This window comes from Ceratotherium simum, chromosome 11 (assembly GCF_057802395.1).
Source record: "Ceratotherium simum simum isolate JZ-2026a chromosome 11, ASM5780239v1, whole genome shotgun sequence".
Lineage (NCBI taxonomy): Eukaryota > Metazoa > Chordata > Mammalia > Perissodactyla > Rhinocerotidae > Ceratotherium > Ceratotherium simum.
This window is the reverse complement of record NC_141910.1, coordinates 52,833,701-52,851,725: the sequence shown is the minus strand read 5'-3', so window position 1 is coordinate 52,851,725 and position 18,025 is coordinate 52,833,701. Positions and strand designations below refer to the sequence as shown.

Genomic DNA, 18,025 nt, shown 5'->3' with positions numbered 1-18,025 from the left:
TGTTTTGATACAATATATCAAAATAAAGGTACATTATAAGTTTTTTCAATGGGTAAAGCCTAAGGTCTCATTTTATATTATATATATCAACTGCCCTGTCAGCATTTCGTGCATGGGTCTGTGGTATCTAAGAACCAGTGTTTGTTACAGCAAAGCATAGTAAGCAAATTTATGAGTTCTTCTTTGGCTTTTGTTTTCATTCCTAGAACTCTAAGTTAATCACCTAATATTTTGATCAAAGTCACTTTTCTTTCCTGCTATGAAATGAATGTTTTGAGATGCTCTAAAGCCACGTATTTTCACATGCTTTATGTATTAAAATCACCAGTTGGTGATCTGTGAGATGCAAGTTTTTTAACAATGTATTTTTTCCCTTTTTGTGGATATTTTCATAATAGTGATATACTTATATAATGGAGAATGTGAAGCAATTTCCTTTTTTTATTGTATTTGACCCCAAGTCCCAGTAAGATTTAAGCTCTGGCAACATCTAAAAATATTGTGCAGTAAAGAAAGAAGCTATTTCATGATAACTCCTCATTTGAGTTAATAATTTATACTTCTGTCATGTCATCTTGCTATGATACTACATTTGAAGGGAAAGTATATGGCATTGTTAAAAGATAAACTAGGCATATTAAAATTTTTAAGAGTTTATTTGAGCAAACATTGATTCGAAGAGGTTAGGAGCATTCTACCAGCAGGAGCTGGGGCAAGGTGTTTTCTCTAGACACAGAAGCAAAGCAAGGAACTTATTTAATTGGCTATAGCTTCAATGGTTGCATTTTATTTGGGAAAGCCTAGTTGTCTGCTTGTGATTGGTTGTTTTTCTTAACCTTGAGGCATTTGCAGGAATTGACTGGCTTAGGTTTCAGTTTGCTTAAGTCAGCTACCAGGACATTAGAGCCATCTCAGTCTAATGGCCTCCAGTGCGTGGTAGAGTGTAAGCACCTCTAGGGCAGAGGCCAGTTGGAAATGTGTTGGAGAGTGATCTGGGAGGTAGGAGCTTCGGATTCTAATTCTGTCATTAGTTGTGTGTGTATGACATAGGTTTTCCATGTGTCACTTTTCCTGGAAATAACTATTGTCACCCCAACCTTGACACAAAGATCAAATTATATCTTGTGTGTGGGAAGCAAACAGAATTAAGCAAACATGGAGTTCTATAATACAAAGTATTATTATTATTATTATTATTATTAGCCTTCTTTTGTAGGTTCTTGAAGTAAATTATCACAATAAGTGCTCAATAAATTCTAGTTCAGTGATTGTTCCTGTATTATCTCCAAAAAATGCTGTTAATCATAAGTACCATATGTGGATGAGTAGAAGTTGATATCACCAAGGTGCAGATAAAGTATGGAAAGCAAGGTAAAAGGGAAAGTTTGTTTTAAGAATGAGAGTGTGAGATAAGAAAGAGCTTATTTTCCAGGAGCAGTTTTGATGGAGTTCTGAGGATGGGAGAACAGACTGCAGGGTAACAGGTACGGAAGTGGAGAAGCCAAAGTAAAGACAGTAGGTTTACAGTATTTGGAGAAGGAAAAAACATATTATCTGGAAGAGGCAGTGGAGTTCCGTGATCATTCCCACTAACCTGGTGACATTTATCAACCTTCCTGTCAGGAGTGTTCCAGCTTCATGGTATATGGTAACTTAAGCAGGTCTTCAAGGTATTTATGAAAGGGAGTATCTAACTTAATGTGGGAATTAGTATTCATGGAAAAATGTCTAGAACTGTGCTGTCTAATACAGGAGCCGCTAACCATACATACATGGCTATTGAGTGCTTGAAATATGGTTAGTCTGAATTGAGATTTATGCAAATGTAAAATACATACCAGAGTTCAAAGAATTAGTACAAAAAAATGATCTCACTAATAATTTTTACATTGATTACATGTGGAAATGATAATTTGGATATATTGGGAGATTTTATTAAAATTGATTTCACTTGTTTCTCGTTATCTTTTTAAATGTGGCTATTGGAAAATGTTAAATAATCTGAAATTACATATGTCTATGTGGCTCACATTTCTGTGTTGCCTTATCTTTCTCTTATACAGCACTGGTCTAGAATGGTGGGAGAGGAGGGCAAGAGCGCTAAGAGAGGGATCAAAATATCTGGATGGTCTGGAAGTGGACGACCTTTTCACCACTGGCCATGAAGATGGAGCAGGTGTTCTGGTGATGCCAGTCAGCCATATGTAGCAGGGGACACATGGGGTGTCTCTCATAATCCCCCTTCAGTTTATGTTACGGAGTTATGCCCTAATGGCATTTGACTTGTAGACAGGGATAAACTTGTGGTTGCTCCTTTGAAAAGGGAGTAGTATGGTGGTCAGCTGTGTAACAGCACACATCTAGGAGCTGACCAGATTTGTTTGTTTATTTGTGTTTTTAACCACATGGAACTATTATGAGTTGAACGTTATTTAAAATAAATGAACCCATGACAAGGGCTCACATTTTTATTGTTTTTGTAATAGAATTTGTTATATTGAATTTTGGCCCGTATATAAGTGGGAGTACTTAGGATCTTGCTCACAATAGTTCACATCTCAGGTTTTTACTTTATTCATAAAAAGTAGTGTGTGTGTGTACCTAAATTACTTTACCTCAAGACATTAAAGGTAAAGATGATAGCTTTTTCAATCTTACTGACATTTAAAAGGCATTTTATTATTGTTTTTTAAATAATAGAGGTCTCAGTAGAAAAATCAAGTTTCCTTTAGCAGCAGGATGCATCAAGTAGAAAAGACCTTGTTTTACGGAAGCATATGAAACACAAAGGAAATCCTTTCCATTGCCTTTGGTTACACCTCACAGAGTAGTGTGTGAGAAGGACTGGAATTATGCCACCTACTTGTATTTGTGAGGCCACTTGTTTGTTCTGCAATCGTGGGTGCTTTGCCCCATTTCCTAGATGGCCATTTAGATGTAGGGAGCATCCTTTGCACCATTTTCTCAGCATGGGGGGAATCTACAAGTGTCTTCAAAGGACCAGCTGACTCGAGTTTTTAAAGCCCTCTCTCCATGTAGTAAAGGAAAAAAATGAAGAATCCTGTGTTTGAAGTGGTCTATAAGAAAATTCCTCAGATTTTTTTTATGGCTTTTGGGAAATGTACAAATAACTCAAAGCCCCCACCTTCCAAGAGTTTCCTAGTTTTTCAATGAATTTATGGTACCACTAACTTTTTTACTGTAAAGAACTGTGGAAATAGCATTGATTAGATCAAGAGGCACATAAGCCAACCAGAATTCTTGCCTGGGAATTTGGGGTTAGTACTGAGAGAGTATGATTGGTCTCCTTATGAGTAACTGGTCTGTAACATGTAAATCTAGGAGCTTTTTTTCTCACATTATCTAGTCAAAAGAATTATAAAGTGATAAATAGAGAGAAAGTAAGATGAAGTACAGAAAGAGTAGAGATAGAAACAAAGAGAAAATTCTAAGGGTAGTAGAGTCCCTTGAACTGAGGCCAGGCTGCATTTTCAATCTTAGATTCCATGAGATACCTCATATCCTTTTAATTATCTTTTATTTGTTTAAGTTTAAATTAGAATTCTGTCACCTGAAACTAAGAGTCCTAACTGAATTACTTCCAAAGCATCATGTGAATATCTCTGTCAAAGCATCACATTCTAATATTTTGTTTGTCTAGTCAAAATAGACTTTAAGCTTCATGAGGACAGAGACTCTATTTTGTTGGTCTTAAGATCTCCATTACCTAGTCTGGTACTTGGCAGAATAGGTGCTCAGTAGATGTTTGTTGAATGAATGAATGAATGAATGCATGAATTATGAGCATCTCATTATAATGCTTTTAATTTTAATATGCTTTTTTTAAAATTTTTGAATGGGTAATTTATTCATATCATTCAAAAATCAAAATCTATTAAAAGATGTGTAATGAAAACTCTCCCTGTCATCATTGTCTCGTGTCCACCCAAATCATTCCACCCACCTTTCTCCCACTGCATGTAAGCACCGGTATAGCTTTTTTCTAGTATAGCTTTTCAGAATTTCTTTATGTACATATAAGCAAATATAAATATATATATTTCCCCCTTTTATGCAAATGGTAGAATATATTATATACTCTGTTTTTCACCTGCTTTTGACTTAATATAGCTCAGAGTTTTTTTCCATATAAGCACATAGAAAATTCTCATATTCTTTTTTTAATAATTGTATATTATTACATTGTATAATTGAACCATAATTTATTTGATCTGAACTCTATTGTTGGACATTAAGTTGTTTTAAATCTTTTGCTTCATTACAAGTAATACTGTAATAAATAATCTTATGCATGGTATATAAAAATACATTTTATATGTATTCAAGTATGTCTTTAAGATAAATAACTAGAAGTGGAATTGTTGGATCAATGATTATATATGTTTATAATTTTATCACCAAAATGCCCTCTATAAAGTATATACCAGTTTATTAACCCAGCAGCAATATATGAGAGTGGTTGTTTCTCCACAGTATTGTCAACAGTGTATTAACACTTATAGATTTCTGTCAGGTTTCACTTTGCTTAATGGCCAGGTAGCTGCTGTTGGACTAACCCTTCCACAAATATCAGCCATAAACTCTGGAAAAATATAAAGCCATGTGCCTGAAGGTACTGGAGAGTGATCTAAAGCCAGGCAGGTACTGGATGGGGGTTGATACTTGGAAGAAGGGAAAGCAGAGCTTCAAGGACCTATGGGACAAAATCAAAACATCTAATGAACATGAAAGTAGAGTCCTAGAAGGAGAGGAGAGGGGAACGAGAGCAGGACAATATTCGATGAAATAATGCCCAGCTATTTCCAAATATGGGGAGAAACATAAATTTACAGATTCAAAATCTCAACAAATCCCAACCAAGACAAATGCAGGGAAAAAACATTGTAGTCAAAATACTGAAAACCAGACATAAAGAGAAAATCTTAAGTGACCACAGAAAAATGGCACTCTTTATGTAGTTGAACAGTTGTTTGAGTTACCACTGACTTATCAAAAACAATGGAGTTGAGAAGACAGTGCAGTGATATCTTTAAAGTGCTGATAGAATTCTGCCAGTCTGTTTGGTGAAAAATGATATTCAGTTTAGTTTTAATTTGTATTCCTTTTGTTATGAATGAGGTTAAGCATTTTTTCATATGTTTGAGTTATTTGTATTTCTTTTCTGTATATCCTTTGCCCGTTGAGCATCTTTCTTTTCATTAAGGACATTAGCTCTTTGTGATAGAGTTGCAAATACATTTTCCTCAGTTCGTCCATTGTCTTTTGACTTTGCTGATGCTGGTTTTTTGCCATCCAGAAGATTTTTATGTTGAGGTAGTCAAGTTTATCTATCTTTTCCTTTATGACTTCTGAATCTGGAGTCATATTAGACAGGCATTCTCTGTTGCAAAGCTATGAAGATACTCATCGATGTTTTCATCTTCATGGTTTCAGTTTTTACGCTGAAATCCTTAATCCACTTGAACTTTATCCTGATATATGATGTGAAATAGGGATTTAAATTTTCTTTTTTCCTAGATGGCTACCCAGTTGTCCCACACCGTCAATCGTACATTAAATGTATTTGGGCTTATTTCTGGACTTACTTTGTGTTCCATTAGTCTGTCTGTTGATTTAACACCAGTACACCCTTCTGTAATTATTGTATCTTTATATTATGTTTACTGTCTGGTGTAGCTATCTCCCTCTCATTGCTTTTCTTCTTCAGAGTTTTCCTAGCTGGTATTAATTGTTTATTTTTCCGTAAAGTCTTTTGACTCAGCTTTTTAAAGTTTCCCTCAAAGTAGTGAGCCCACAAACCTAGACAGGTTGGGAGAGCATCCTGAAATATGCTGTCAATACATTCTGCCCTTTCTTTGATGGCATTTTTCACAGGTTGTAATTTGTAGGAGTATTATTTTGATTGCTGTCTCTCTCACTCACTAGACTGTAAGCTCCAGGAGAGCAGGGGTCATGTCTCTTTTACTCATTATATTTGCAGTGCCTAGTATAGGACCTGAGACATTTTAGGCTCTTAATCCATAGTAATGAATGAATGAATACATCTTGAACCTGTCTTGAGCCTTGAAGTTGAGCTCTGACTCTTTATTTGTCTCTCAATGACTATAGGCAAGTTTCCTGACTGTTCTAAGCCTCAGTTTTCTCATTTCTGAAATAGGTATAAATGGGTTATATATACTGAACAGAGTTTTGGGAATAATTAAATAATATATCTTAGAAAATATTTTTGTAAGGTATGAGATGTTGTAAAATTCTAATTAGACTAACTTTGGCTTCCCTTTTCACATGTAGTAGATAAGTATGCATTTGCCAAGGAACAATCTTCAGACTTGGACTATTGGTTGTAAGAGTCCATTTGAAGAATCACCCTTACCAGACTGTCACCCAGCTAAAGTTATAGTCATTCTTGAGTGTTTCTTAGCTTTTAGCTATCTAAGTGGTAAGAGCAATCAAGGATCAAACAAGATGAAACCTTGTTTGTTGACAAGGGAACAGTAAAATTTCCCTTTACAGAACAACCTGGGTTTGGATTCCATTCTGCACGAGATGTCTACCTGTCACTTCCAAAAGGAGAAGAGAATTATGACACAGCTGCTGTTATCAGAAGAAAAGCTTAGACCTAATAAATTGCCAAAACTCAGAGGCTTGTTAGTTTAAGTTACTACTTGCCAATGTAGTATAACTTGAAAAAAGGAAGGATGCACATATTTATTGCTAATGCTGGGGAAATTGCCATTAAGGCAGTTGAGAGAACGGCTGACATTTTAACAGTCATAGGTCAGATAATTTTCTACATCTGTCCAAGAGAAGATTTGACCAAGGATTGACAAAAAAATCAAATTATTCTGTTCACTTGGCTGCATCTAAATGTCTCATTTTCAGCTTACAGGAAAGATTGCTATGGAAGCAATCTTTGACGTTACAACAGAGTGACCGTAAATTGCTTTGAATAACTGTTGGAACTTCAAATATAAAATTATAGGAAAAGTCATTGTCTGAGATGGAACTCGTAAAGGATTTTTCACTTGTGTTTTGCTCCTCATATAATGTTTATAGCTCAAATTTTACATTAAGATATATTCTTTTTTTTTTTTTTTGTGAGGAAGATCAGCCCTGAGCTCACATCCATGCTAATCCTCCTTTTTTTTTGCTGAGGAAGACTGGCTCTGAGCTAACATCTATTGCCAGTCCTCCTCCTTTTTTTTTCCCCCAAAGCCCCAGTAGATAGTTGTATGTCATAGTTGCACATCCTTCTAGTTGCTGTATGTGGGACGCGGCCTCAGCATGGCCTGAGAAGCAGTGGGTCGGTGCATGCCCAGGATCTGAACCCGGGCCGCCAGTAGCAGAGCACGCTCACTCAACTGCTAAGCCATGCGGCCGGCCGTTAAGATATATCCTAAATCATCATTTACTCAGTTTCGCAGGGGAAGATTAGCTTACAGGTCACAAGGAAAATCAATGGCAGAACTGAAAACTGAATTCTTGAGTCTTAGTTTCCAATATTTCCAATGCTGTTAGAAACAAGTGCTAAGTTTTCTTTATTCTCTCAATGGCAAAATAAAGAATGTATAGTAGGCTTGAAAGTTGGAGATCATAAAGCACTTGTTTGTGGTTTCCAGTGGGCCAAATTCCTTTCACAATCTTAAGTTTCTTTTATTATGAATTTGGTTGTGTAAAGCAGCCTGTTGCTGATAAACAGAAATTTGTATTAGTCCTGGGATCAACATGTCTTTTCTTGTGAATTTAGTTGTGTAAATCAGTCTGTTGCCAATAAACACAAATTTATATTAGTTCTAGGATCAACAGTTTGAGAAGGGATAAAATAAGGATTGTCTGAGCATTTTTAAAAGAATGTTGGTCTAAAATAGCTGGTAGAATAAAAATATGTTGTACAAACTAAAATAGGGCAAAAGAGCTAAAATGCAGTGCATGGACTAAAATAACTAACAGTTCAGATGAGTCCAAGTGCTAAATATGTAATTATCTTTCCTATTACCTTATATGTACAAGAGTACTTTTAATTTTTTAAATCCCACGTTTCACTCCTTTTGTTGTTGTTTTCAAAAAAATATGTAGGGGCCATTGAGTCTAACAAAGTAAAAGTTTTGCGATTGCCATTTCAACCTACAGATTGACATTTTATACTAGTAAATAGAAGTGGCTATTTATTGATTGGTAGGTGGTTTGCTGCTATAAATTGAAACTGAAGAAGAAATGAATAGAGTTTGATTTTTGATCGTCTGTCTAACCAGCTCCCTTCCCCAACCTCTTCTAATCCCGTGGTACTCTTTAAAGACCTGTCCCAACATTCCCAGGAATAATTTAACAAATGTTCCACATAGATGTAGTAGCCATTTTAGTGTTCACTAATTTTATGAATGATTATTGCACATCCTACAGGGGTTTAGAAATTGCTCACACTATGGAGAAGAGAGTTTGGGTGACCTTTGATCAGTGTTAGTGCTTAGGTTAGGACTAATTAGTTTGCTCCAGTAACACTGACATGCTTGCTCCTTCTTGAACATCCGGGCATTCTCCTGTATCAACCCTTTTTACACTTGCTGTTCTCTTTTCCTGGGATGTTTTTCCTCCAAATTCCACCTGGTTTGCTTTCTCACCTCTTTCACATCTCTGCTCAATTGTTACCTTGTCAGATTTCTCTATAAAGGAGCTAAATCCCTACTGTTTGAGAGTTTTGAGCAAAGGAGGATCATAACCTGACTAATGTGGTGAAAGGATTGCTGTGCCTGCAGTGATGGGAATAAACTGCAGGTGAAGAAGGGCTGAAGCAGTTAGGGGTGATTGCAATTATCCAGGCTAGAGATAATAATGGCTCAGATGAGGTGGTTGTGGAGGTGGTGAGAAGTGGTTGGACTGAGGATATATTTGAAGGTACAGTCAGCAGGATTTGCTGCCTTGTGGAATGAGAGAAAAAGATAGGAGTCAAGGATGATTCTGAGGTTTTTGGACTGAGAGACTGAAAGAATGGAATTTCCATTTACTTAGATGAGGAATAAATATCAAAGGAGTACAAAATCAGAATTTTGGTTTTAGTCGTAGTAGTTGGATAAATGAAACTTGAGTTAGGAAAAGGTCTGGGATGGAGATAAAACACTGGGGAATCATCAGCATATAAATGGTATTTAAAGTCACAAGCCTGGATGAGATCACCTGGGGAGTGTGGATAAAGGAAAGAAGTCTTGGGGTTAAGCCTGGGTAGACTCTTTTGTTCAGAGGTTGTGGAGCCCAGAGGGACGGCCAATGAAGTAGAGAAGAACCAAGAGAGTGGGATCCTGGAAACCAAGTGAAGAATGTTCCAGGAAATAAGTGATCAGCTATGTCAAGACGCTACTGATAGAACAAGTGATAAGATGAGGACTGAGACTTGACCATTGGATTTGCCAGTGGGTTGGTCACTGGTGACCTTGATAAGCTGTTTTGGTAGAGTGGTGGGGAAGAAAGGCTGACGGAGAGGGTTCAAGAGAAAATAATAAAAGACGAAATGTAGACCTCAAATACAGACTAATTCTTTACAGGAGATTTTTTTTTTTTTTTTTTGCAAAGTATAACAGAGACATGAGATGGGGCCTGAAGAGGGATATGAAGTCAAAAAAGACTTTTTAAATGATGTTGGCATGCTGATGGGAGTGAGTGAGTAAAGAGGAAAAAATTAATTATATAGGAGAAAGAGAATGGGGACAGTTGTTGGGAACATGTATTCCGTGATAGGTGTTCCCTCCTCCATAGCACTGTACACAGCACTAAAGGAAGACTTTTCTGTTCTTCTTCCCATAATCCCAAGCTCCCACTGGGTTAGATGCCCCTCTTATAAGCACCCATATAACTCTATACTGTTACATGTTGTCCCTACACTTACCCCTTTCAAAGTATGACCCCTTGTACTTAGGTCCAAAGAATCACACTTAACAGGGTATATTAGTTCTAGAGTCCTTGAGGAGCTTAACATAACACCAAAACTATACCTTTCTAGTAATCTTGGACTATAATGGAAGGTAAGAATTTTATTGTGATCTTTCACAAACCTCTTCCCACCCACCTTGATGAGTTTTTGTAGATTCTTAGGTGGCTCTTAAACTATTCTCTCAAATGTTGAGTTTTGAGCAGCCTGCACGTATTGGCGTTCCATACTGAGTACAGCTGTTCAGCCCTAAAGATTAGTTCTGTTTCTCACCGTGGCCTTCCTGGTGGCACAGTGGCTTCTGTGACTCCATCTGGCTTGCCTCAACTTTGATTCTGTCCATTCAGTTCTCTCATTTCTGCCTTTTCTGTCACAGGGTTAGGCTTGTGATGAAGAAGTGCTCTGTCCTGAGCCAGGGGTCAATGTAAATTAAAAGATGTTGTAAGCAGTAAAACAAACAGCAAACAACTATGCAGATGGTACTTATCATTTTTATCTTTTGAGCTCAAGGTTTATATTTCTGTTTGCATTTTCAAAGTTTTAGGTCAGAGTTTTAAAATTAGGGCCAGGATCTTGAAGCCAGTTGCTAGGGTGTTTGTAGGAAGGAGTAGTGACTGTTGTGGAATCTCCTGTAAGAGGTGTGCATATGTGCTTATGTGTGTTCATCCACCCATCCATAAAAAATATTTGTAAATGCTTGCTATGTTTAAAGATGTGTTTTAGGGAATTTGAAGTGCCCGTTTTTTAAAGAGGGGAAAGCAGTGGAGATATTGGGAGCTCTTTGGTGGTCACAATATGAAAAGGATAGAGATCCACTCTTTAGAGTAGTTCTAGGTCGTCCCCAGAGTTCTGTATTCGGACATGAAGTGAAACCCAATATGTCAAAATCCTAAGCTGAGCTGCAGGCTTCCAATAAGAGAGGTTGGAAGACCGGGGACCCCACTAGCTCAGCACCCGTCTTTGTTGCCTTTGCGCAGGTTCCTTGGAACCCCTAGGTGTCTGCATAGCCCAGTTGGAAAACCCCTCCTCTAGACTATGACAGATTTTTTTTTTTGCAGGGAAGGATTTGCCCTGAGCTAACATCTGTTGCTTCCTCTTTATTTTTTTTCTCCCCAAAACCTCAGTGCATGGTTGTATATCATAGTTGTAAGTCCTTCTAGTTCTTCTACGTCAGCCGCCACAACAGCATGGCAACTGACAGACAGGTGGTGTGGTTCCACGACCGGGAAACAAACCCGGGCCACTGAGGTGGAGAGCGGGGAACTTAACCACTAGACCATCAGGACTGGCCCGACAAAGGTTTTTTGTGTGTGTGTGTGTGTGTGAGGAAGATTAGCCCTGAGCTAACATCTGTTGCCAATCCTCCTCTTTTTGCTGAGGAAGATTGTCCCTGGGCTAACATCTGTGCCCATCTTCCTCTACTTTATATGGGACACCGCCACAGCATGGTTTGACAGGTGATGCATCGGTCTCTGCCCGGGATCCAAACCTGTGAACCCAGGCCACTGAAGCGGAGAGCATGAACTTAACCACTACACCCCTGGGCCAGCCCTAAAGTTTTTCTTTTTTTTTTTTTTGTGAGGAGATCAGCCCTGTGCTAACATCTGCCTATCTTCCTCTTTTTTTTGCTGAGGAAGACTGGCCCTGAGCTAACATCCATGCCCATCTTCCTCCACTTTACATGAGACGCTGCCACAGCATGGCTTGCCAAGCAGTGCATTGGTGCACACCTGGGATCCCAACTGGCAAACCCCGGACCGCTGCAGTGGAGCGCGTGCACTTAACCACTTGCGCCACAGGACCGGCCCCTAAAGGTTTTTTTTCTTAAATGTGATTCCTTAGCCTTTCTTATCATAAAAATGTGGAGGGAAACTTTTTAATTTTACATGAATTTTCTCTTTTGAAAAAATGGAAACTATTATTTGTAGCTTAGTTAAATGTTTTAAATCACCAAGCCTCTGTACATTTTTCCTGTAGAGACTAGTTCATAGAATTACTGAAAAATGTTAGTTGATGATAATGATGTTAACAGATTGTCAGCAGGTTAAAATCTTATTTGGGATACCCACTGATATACTGCTCTATGTGAGTAGAAGTTTGACCTTTATGTGTACTTCCAGACATGCTATGAAGGATGGTGATATATGTCATTAGCCTGTGGGTTATAAATATTAGCAAAGTGGTCTGAATGCTTTAGTAAAAACAAATGAATTGAAGGGGCAAGTCTGTCTCTATTGTTTAGATTTAAAAAAATCATACATTCATGTATTCTTTTTATACTTTAAAGAGATAAAAAGGTTATACTACTACATAATTTTATTGCACATTTAAAATGAAGATTTTTAAAATTCTAATTGTGCTTTTTAGTAACTAATAATTTACTGCTTCTTTTTGATCCTTCCTTACTTTCCAACCGTCTTTTCTTGCTTCGTGTTAGGAGACCAAGATTGAAGATGCCTGCATTTTGAACAGGTTGAACTTGTGGCCTTGGCTGTAATTGTCACTTCACAATCGATTTTTGATTTTAATCTTATTATTTTACCTTTCTTTCTACAGACTGGTGAATTTTCAGCTCGTTTCCTTTTGAAGTTGCCAGTGGATTTCAGCAATATTCCCACATACCTTCTCAAGGTAAAAATATATGATTATCAGTATGAGAATATAAATGAGCTTTTTAAGTAATTATTTAGCTTTGAATATTTGTATGACTAGTTTGCCAGCCTTTTGTTCATATGATAAATTCTGTTAAAAATATTTATTGCATGAAGTCCATTGAGTTACTTTGTTACCTAAAAGCTAAAATAGTAGCCCAAAAAGTAATTTCAAAATGAGTTTTCCTTATAAGATAAAATTAGTTTAAGTAAATTAAACTTTGGGGAAAAAAAGTCACGTTTAGTTAATAATTTTATTGGGATGGAAAACTCTCATAGAAATTGTCTAATATACATTCTGTCTTTATAAGTAGGATTGCATGTTAACTATACTGTGCTAAAGGGCATTTCATTTTCTTTTCTTTTTTTTTCTTTTTTGAGGAAGATTGGCTGTGCGCTAACATCTGTTGCCAATCTTCCTCTTTTTCCCTTTTTCTCCCCAAAGCCCCAGTGCATAGTTGTGTATCATAGTTGTAGAGTTGTAGCTCTTCTATATGGGACACCGCCTGAGCATGGCCTGATGAGTGGTGTGTCAGTCCGCGCCCAGGATCTGAACCACCAAACCTCGGGTTGCCGAAGTAGAATATGCGAACTTAACCATTATGCCACTGGGTCGGCCCGTCATTTTCTTTATTTATGCCAGCACTTGATCTCAGGCACCTTCAAAGTTGTGCTGTCCTGGAGAGACCCAGAATTGAGTTAGGCCAGTGTATATGACATCCTTTAAAATGAGCTGCAGGCAAGATGTGGCTTGGGGAGCAGCTAATTTGCAAATGCTTTGCAAAGAAGAGGTGGTACACAAGTGACTAGGCTATGGTTAGTGTGAAAGAAACTAAGTGGACCACGGAGCAAGTTCTGAACAGGAAGCCTTAAGACAAAGGCCTACGTTCATCATAAATGAGGATTTTCATTGTGATTTAAGATTTAACTGGCTGCTCTTAGCCCCATATTTCAACCAGTAGTTATATAGCTTTACTCTAGTGTAAGAAAAATTTCTGCCTTCTTAATATGATGTTGTTTAAAGAATTAATGGTATTTATAGCAGTCTAGAGAGAAGACAGAATCCTTGTACAAGTTTTCTGCATATTGTAGTAGTCAATAAATAATATTAGATATTAATCTTGATAATGATTGGAAGTATGGTCTGGTGGAATATAAACCATAGACTATAGAGAAGATTAGGGAATGCTTTTCTGTTTTTTAAATGTTTTACCCAAGGGGAAAAATTATTTTATTTTCCCCTAAGTAAAACATGGGATTTTTGTGTTTCATTAAACTTTCATTTTGTTTCTTTTTCTTTCTTTTTTTTTTTTTTGTGAGGAAGATCAGCCCTGAGCTAACATCCATGCTAATTCTCCTCTCTTTTTGTTGAGGAAGGCCGGCTCTGTGTTAACATCTATTGCCAATCCTCCTCCTTTTTTCCCCCAAAGACCCAGTAGATAGTTGTATGTCATAGTTGCACATCCTTCTAGTTGCTGTATGTGGGATGCGGCCTCAGCATGGCCGGAAAAGCGGTGTGTCGGTGGGCACCTGGGATGCGAACCCTAGGCCGCCAGTAGCAGAGCGCATGCACTTAACCACTAAGCCACGGGCCCGGCCCTCATTTTTAGTTTCTAATTGACTAGTTTTCCATGTTGAATCCAAGGGTTGTGAAGTCCAAGTGAGAATGGAAGTCGACAATTTATATTAGTTTCTCTTTTTGTGAAAAATATACATATTAGATCTGTGATTACCAAGCATGGGTTTTAGCAATTACTGTGCTCTGTTAGAATATCAAGCAGTCTCCTTGGAAACTCTTAGATGACAGACTCATTGACCTCCATATATTCCAGTCGAAACTATTTCAGCTCATTTAAAGCCAAATTCAATAGTATATGAAAATACATTATTCATAAAATCGCTTAAATCCATAATTTACAATTATAATATCTTTGTTTTGATTTGTTGGGCCTTATCAGTTTGATTGGCTGTCCTGTTTATTTGAACTTGATGTTGTCTCTGCTCATGTTCTTGAGGGTCAAAGGAAAAAAAATGCTTCTTGGATCATGATCTATCTAATTTTTTTCTCTTAAATCAAATTTTCATATTTTCTATTCTAAGAGTTCTAACTTTATATTATTATGCCCTTACTTTCCTTGCCAGTCAGATAGGAGAAAGATACCTATTTGGCAAAATTGGAAAGCTTTCCACCCTCCCCTCCCCAAGGTACTTTGAAATGAATTTTCTCCTATAGATGAAATGCCTACATTGCAGCACTAATGTCTTTGTGGATCTTTAGTTCATGTGACTGCAACAACAAGGACAAAAAAGAGAATAAAACAACAAAAAAAGAGAAACTCTTATATAACACAAAACAACAGCAAAACAAGCAAACAAACAAAAAACCCCAAAAGCAAAAAACCTGCATACCAGAAGTAATCCAGAATGCCTAGGGAGGGTTTTAAGGTCTAAGTTCCTAAAGTTCTTGAATCATAACCTCGGAACATTTGGCTATATTCTTAAAACAAAGTTCGCATTAGGAGCTGCTTTATATATCATTTACATTTGGATGTTTCTAATCTAATTACCAGGCTTGTATCTGATGGTCTAAGTCTCAAACTCCTCAAATTCCTAAGGTTAGGATAGTCTTCACCAGCGTCAATTTAGTTTTACCTCACCATCCCAAAGAAATGAAAGGTAAAATAGAACTTGTAAATATTGAGGAAGCATGAAATTTGACTATATACCCTACTGATTTGCTGCAGTGAAATTTCATTACAATCTGATGAAGCCATTGTCCACTCATAAGTTTATATTTCCAAGTGTACCTATTTTATCCACTAATAGAATTCTTTGACGGTAGAATGAAAACTCCATTAAATATTCAGTGATATGATCTTGCTTAATATTGTACTCTAAGCATATATGGTTCTTACATGGGATAGAGTGACTTTATTCTGAATATAAGTCTTGACTTCAGCGTCTGAATTTTATTCTTGGTTGAGGTAAGTCACAGGGTTAGATAAATCATTTACATAAAAACCCAGTCAGTAAAAAAATACTTCTGTATTAGTTAGGATTCTTTATTTGTAGGTGTTAGAAATCCAGCACAAACTAGTATAAACGGGACATGTGGTATGAATCCTTTGCTTCCATAGTCTATGTAGCAGGAAGCAGGTCCCACATTGGGTAGTCTACAGGCAGGCATAGAACAAGTTTCCCATGTCTGTCTCACTTGGGCCCAGGTGTGCACCCCTGAACTTCTCCACTGGTATGTTAATGGAGAGAAACCGTAGTCCCCAGCATAAGGGGGGATTGGTGAAATGATGAAAGTGTAAGTATCACTGCAGTTACTAAACCAAAGAAAGATTGTTTTATACTTGTATATTTTCTCTTAAGGAAGAGCTAGTCATTAGAAGAAGAGCAGCTAGTCATGCTGCTCTTAATTTTTTTTAGGATGTGGTGAAAATTAACTTATGTATATTCCTGTCTTTATTCTTGTTCTGAGAATTATTGAACTCAATTATTATGATGCTAGAAAGCATTGGGTTTTTTTTGGAAAACCATACTCCATAGTGAGATAACTAAGGAAGAGTTCTCATTGTCTACTAAAATTTTTATCATATGAACAAGAAATACTCAGAAACTAAGAATACAGTGTTTTGGGGAGGAGACAAGCTTACTTGTAAACATGATATGTGTTTGAATTAGCCTTTTAAAATAATGAGCCAGTTTTATTCAGAATATAGTGAAGTTAAAATCCTGTAGTTAGGACCCCCTTTAGCAGCATCATACAGAAATATCTAGGAAAATTACTAGATCTCACTGAACTAGAAGGCTAAATAGTAATTATTCCCTGCTGATAGTGGATGTGACAAAAATAACCTTTCAAAAAAAATCAATATAACTTTGTTTGGTAAGACCATAATAGTTTATATAGTTGTCTCAGTCAGTTCAGGCTGCTGTAACAAAAACACCCTAGACTGGGTGGCTTAAACAACAGATATTTATTTCTCATATTTCTGGAGGCTGGGAATTCCAAAATCAAACCACCAGCAGATCCGTTGTCTGGTGAGGGCCTGCTTCTTGGCTTGTAGACAGCCATCTTTTCACTGTATCCTCACATGGCCAAGAGAGAGATCTCTCTCTGGTGTCTCTTCTTATAAGGCCACTAATCCTGTTCATGAGTGCTCTACGCACATGACCTGATTACCTTGCAAAGGCCCCTCCTCCAAATACCATCACATTGGGGATTAAGCCTCCACATATGAATTTTGGGGAGGCACTGAGCATTCAGTCCACAGCAATAGTCTAAATAGTTGGTGGAGTGTCTCTAAACTAGGTACCATTGAGTCTTAGCCCAGCCCAGAAGCAAGATGGTAACCAATTTACTATGACTGAAGTACTTGGACTTCTAGGTTCTACATTAATCTTATTCGGATCTTGTAACATCACATAATGAGCTCATTCATCCTGATGGATTGCTTGCTGTAGTTTAGTCCCACTGTGGTATCTGAATCATGATGCTATATGGAAATGAATTGAGGGTGAGAAAGCTAAAATAGGCCATCTATGTCAGGATATGAGGTTCTTGTTCTTCTCATCTTTGTTTGGAAGCCACTGTAGCTGTACTGATCAGTCAAGGCACACTCAGCACCAGGATAGTGGAACAGAGGTCAGTGTGTCAAACATAGGCAGAAAGCAGGAATTAAGGTCAGGTTATCAAGACAGGTTCAGGGGCCTAGGACAGACAGAGAGACTTAGGGAGATATCCAGATTGGAATCGTATGTGGTCTAAGAAGGTCATTAACATGGAGGAGAGCATCCAAGGGTCCTTGTGTGCTGAGGTTATCCTGTGTAGGTGCTGCCTCCTCAGCCTGACATTGGCTAGCAGGTTCACCTGCTTAGTCAGTCTGCTTTCTCATCAAACCTAGGTTAGCAAATGCAGATACTCACAGGGCCAGGCAGGTACCGAAAAGGAGTGAATCTGGCTTCATATAATACAGTAGGAAAGGATGAGAACTGTAGTGAACTAGCAAGTGTGTGCTTCGTCTAAGGCAGCAGGTGTTACTCAGCTACAGAGTTGTTTCCATGTGAGAGTATGGGCCTCGCGTTGCCAGATATACAGATGTTATTAAAAGGAGCCCAGAATCTCAGGTTTTTTTTCTTTTTTTTTTAATATGGAAAAATATCTGCTTTTTAAGTGATGGCAATGGATAAATATTTTTTAAAAACACTGCAGGCCAAACAGAATACCTCTGTCTGTTGGCCATGGCAGTCTTATAGCCAGGTGGGCTGCAGAAAGGTGTTCTGAAGAGCATCTCAGGTAGATAAGGTACAACTCCCCGTAGCACAGGGTGGTCATTGATTGCTGGAATATGACAGCAGTAAATGGATTGACACCACATCTCACCTTCAGTTGTGGAGACACTGATTCTGAACTAGGGAACCATTC

At 37.6% G+C, this 18,025-nt stretch overlaps 1 protein-coding gene across 4 annotated transcripts in view; it reads left to right on the top strand.

Moving 5' to 3' along the window:
- BABAM2 (BRISC and BRCA1 A complex member 2) overlaps positions 1-18,025 on the top strand; it is a 460,673-nt gene that overhangs the window by 171,150 nt on the left and 271,498 nt on the right. For all 4 annotated transcript variants that reach the window (XM_087436974.1, XM_004418193.3, XM_087436975.1 and 1 more), the window contains one exon: positions 12,497-12,571. In XM_087436974.1, coding sequence (XP_087293100.1) covers positions 12,497-12,571 — 75 coding nt within the window. The remainder of the gene's footprint in view (positions 1-12,496; positions 12,572-18,025) is intronic.